General features: G+C 42.1%; 1 protein-coding gene across 1 annotated transcript; it reads left to right on the top strand.

The window, feature by feature from the left end:
* The first annotated feature begins 1,789 nt into the window (after nucleotides 1-1,789).
* Nucleotides 1,790-2,364, top strand: LOC138082148 (large ribosomal subunit protein uL22-like). Its single transcript, XM_068975442.1, has one exon. It carries the CDS (start codon nucleotides 1,798-1,800, stop codon nucleotides 2,362-2,364), a length of 567 nt encoding a protein of 188 aa, XP_068831543.1. The 5' UTR covers nucleotides 1,790-1,797.
* The last annotated feature ends 389 nt before the right edge of the window (nucleotides 2,365-2,753 follow it).

Here is a 2,753-nt window from a genome sequence, read left to right as displayed (position 1 = left end):
AGTTAGATAAGCAGGGTGATGATATACAGCCTTGACGTACTTCTTTCCCAATTTGGAACCAGTCCATTGTTCCAGATTCAGTTCTAGCTGTTGCTTCTTGACCTGCATGCAGGTTTCCCAGGAGGCAAGAAATGTGGTCTAGTATTCCCATGTCTTGATGAAAGTGAAAGAGGAGAGTGAAAAAGTTGGCTTAAAGCTCAACATTCAGAAAACTAAGATCATGGCATCTGGTCCCAACACTTCATGACAAATAGATGGGGAAACAGTGGAAACAGTGTCAGACTTTATTTCTGTGGGCTCCAAAATCACTGCAGATGGTGAGTACAGCCATGAAATTAAAAGATGCTTACTCCTTGGAAGAAAAGTTATGACTAACACAGATAGCATATTAAACAGCAGAGACATTACTTTGCCAACAAAGGTCCATCTAGTCAAGGTTATGGTTTTTCCAGTGGTCATGTATGGATGTGAGAGTTGGACTGTGAAGAAAGCTGAGGACCGAAGAATTGATGCTTTTGCACTGTGGTGTTGGAGAAGACTCTTGAGAGTCCCTTGGACTGCAAGATCTAACCAGTCCATTCTAAAGAAGATCAGTCCTGGGTGTTCTTTGGAAGGACTGATGCTAAAGCTGAAACTCCAGTACTTTGGCCACCTCATGTGAAGAGTTGACTCATTGGAAAAGACTCTGATGCTGGGAGGGATTGAGGGCAGCAGGAGAAGGGGACGACAGAGGATGAGATGGCTGTATGGCATCACCAACTCAATGAACGTGAGTTTAAGTGAACTCTGGGAGTTGGTGATGGACAGGGAGGCCTGGCGTGCTGCAATTCATGGGGTCGCCAAGAGTCGGACACGACTGAGCAACTGACCTGACCTGATTCCCATCTCTTTAAGAGTTATCCACAATTTGTTGTGATCCACACAGTCAAAGGCTTTAGTATAGTCAATGAAACAGAAATAGTTGTTTTTCTGGAATGCTCTTGCTTTTTCTATCATCCAATCTATGATCAATAGTTACCTACCAAGATCCAGGGACTGTATTATCCACTGGTGGTTAAAACAGATATATGGCCTGTGTTAGATCCAAGGAGCATTCAGATCTCCCATCTTCCTTTTGACTTTTGGATATATTATCTTCCTTTGAGAGTGATTCACACCATTTCTCATGTAAATCAATTTAGCCACTTCCTGTAGACTCTTGTCAGCTTTGCTACTCTACCTGTTACCCTGACCAGCACTAAATGGCTTACAGTACAAGTGTGGCTGCCCTTTAAGAAGAATGGTATGGGACTTCCCTGGTGGTCCAGTGGATAAGAATCTAGGGGCCAGTGCAGGGGACTAGGGTTGGATCCTTTGTCTGAGAAGATCCCCCATGCTGTGGAGCAACTAAATCCATGCACCACAATTACTGAGCCTGTGGTCTAGAGTCCACCAGCCACAGCTACTGAAGTAGGCATGCCTAACACTCCATGCTCTGCAACAAGAGAAGCCTCTGCAATGAGGAGCTTGCACACTGAAATGAAGAGTGGCCCTGCTCACCGCAACTAGAGAAAGCTGCAACAAAGACCCAGTGCAACCAAAATAAAACTAAACTAAAATAAATACATTGGTTTTTTTTTTAAAAAAAAAAAAAAAGAAGAGCACAGTAGGACAAGGAGGGGGTGAGACGAAGAAGGAAGCTCTTAATATTGATGCTTATTTTTTGATGCTTGAGTATTCTGATAGTGACAAAGGGATTATAGAATACACATGACACCCTTTCCTTTTCCGGTAAGCGGCCTGAGGTGACTCCTAAAAATGGTGCGCTATTCACTTGACCCAGAAAACCCCACAAAATCATGCAAATCAAGAGGTTCAAATCTTCGTGTACACTTTAAGAACACTCGTGAAACCGCCCAGGCCTTAAAGGGTATGCATATCCGAAAAGCCACCAAGTATCTGAAGGACGTCACGTTAAAGAAGCAGTGTGTGCCGTTCCGCCGCTACAACGGTGGAGTTGGCAGGTGTGCACAGGCCAAACAGTGGGGCTGGACTCAGGGTCGATGGCCCAAAAAGAGTGCTGAATTTTTACTACACATGCTCAAAAATGCAGAGAGTAATGCTGAACTTAAGGGCTTAGATGTAGATTCTCTGGTCATTGAGCACATCCAAGTGAACAAAGCCCCCAAGATGCGATGCAGGACTTACAGAGCTCACGGTCGGATCAACCCCTACATGAGCTCTCCCTGCCACATTGAGATGATCCTTACTGAAAAAGAACAGATTGTTCCTAAACCAGAAGAGGAAGAAGATAAAGAAGAAGCACAGAAGAAAAAGATATCCCAGAAGAAACTGAAAAAACAAAAATTTATGGCCTGGAAATAAATGCTGCAAAAAATAAATGCAAATAAAAGTAAAAAAAAAAAAAAAAGAATACACATGACAAAAAATTAAACAGAGGATCAGGGGAAACACAAAAAGAGAGTAACCAATTCTATAGGAGATGGCTGGATCAGAAGCATCTTCTGTGAGGCTACCAATAAGCTAAGCATTTTTAAAAAAACAAAATTTCCCATTTAACTATTTTTAAATGTTCATTTCAATGTCATTAAGTACAGTCATGTTGTTATACTATCCATCTCCAGAACCTATTATCCTCCAGGAATGAAACTCTGTCCTCATTAAACGGCAAAAATCCATCTCCTTTCTCCCTATATATTCAACCCTTGTTATTTAATTGAAATCTCAGAATGTTATTGCTTAAAAACCTTCTG

The sequence above is a fragment of the Capricornis sumatraensis genome, chromosome 7 (genome assembly GCF_032405125.1).
Source record: "Capricornis sumatraensis isolate serow.1 chromosome 7, serow.2, whole genome shotgun sequence".
Lineage (NCBI taxonomy): Eukaryota > Metazoa > Chordata > Mammalia > Artiodactyla > Bovidae > Capricornis > Capricornis sumatraensis.
The sequence above is the reverse complement of the archived record's forward strand: the minus strand, read 5'-3'. Positions and strand labels throughout refer to the sequence as shown.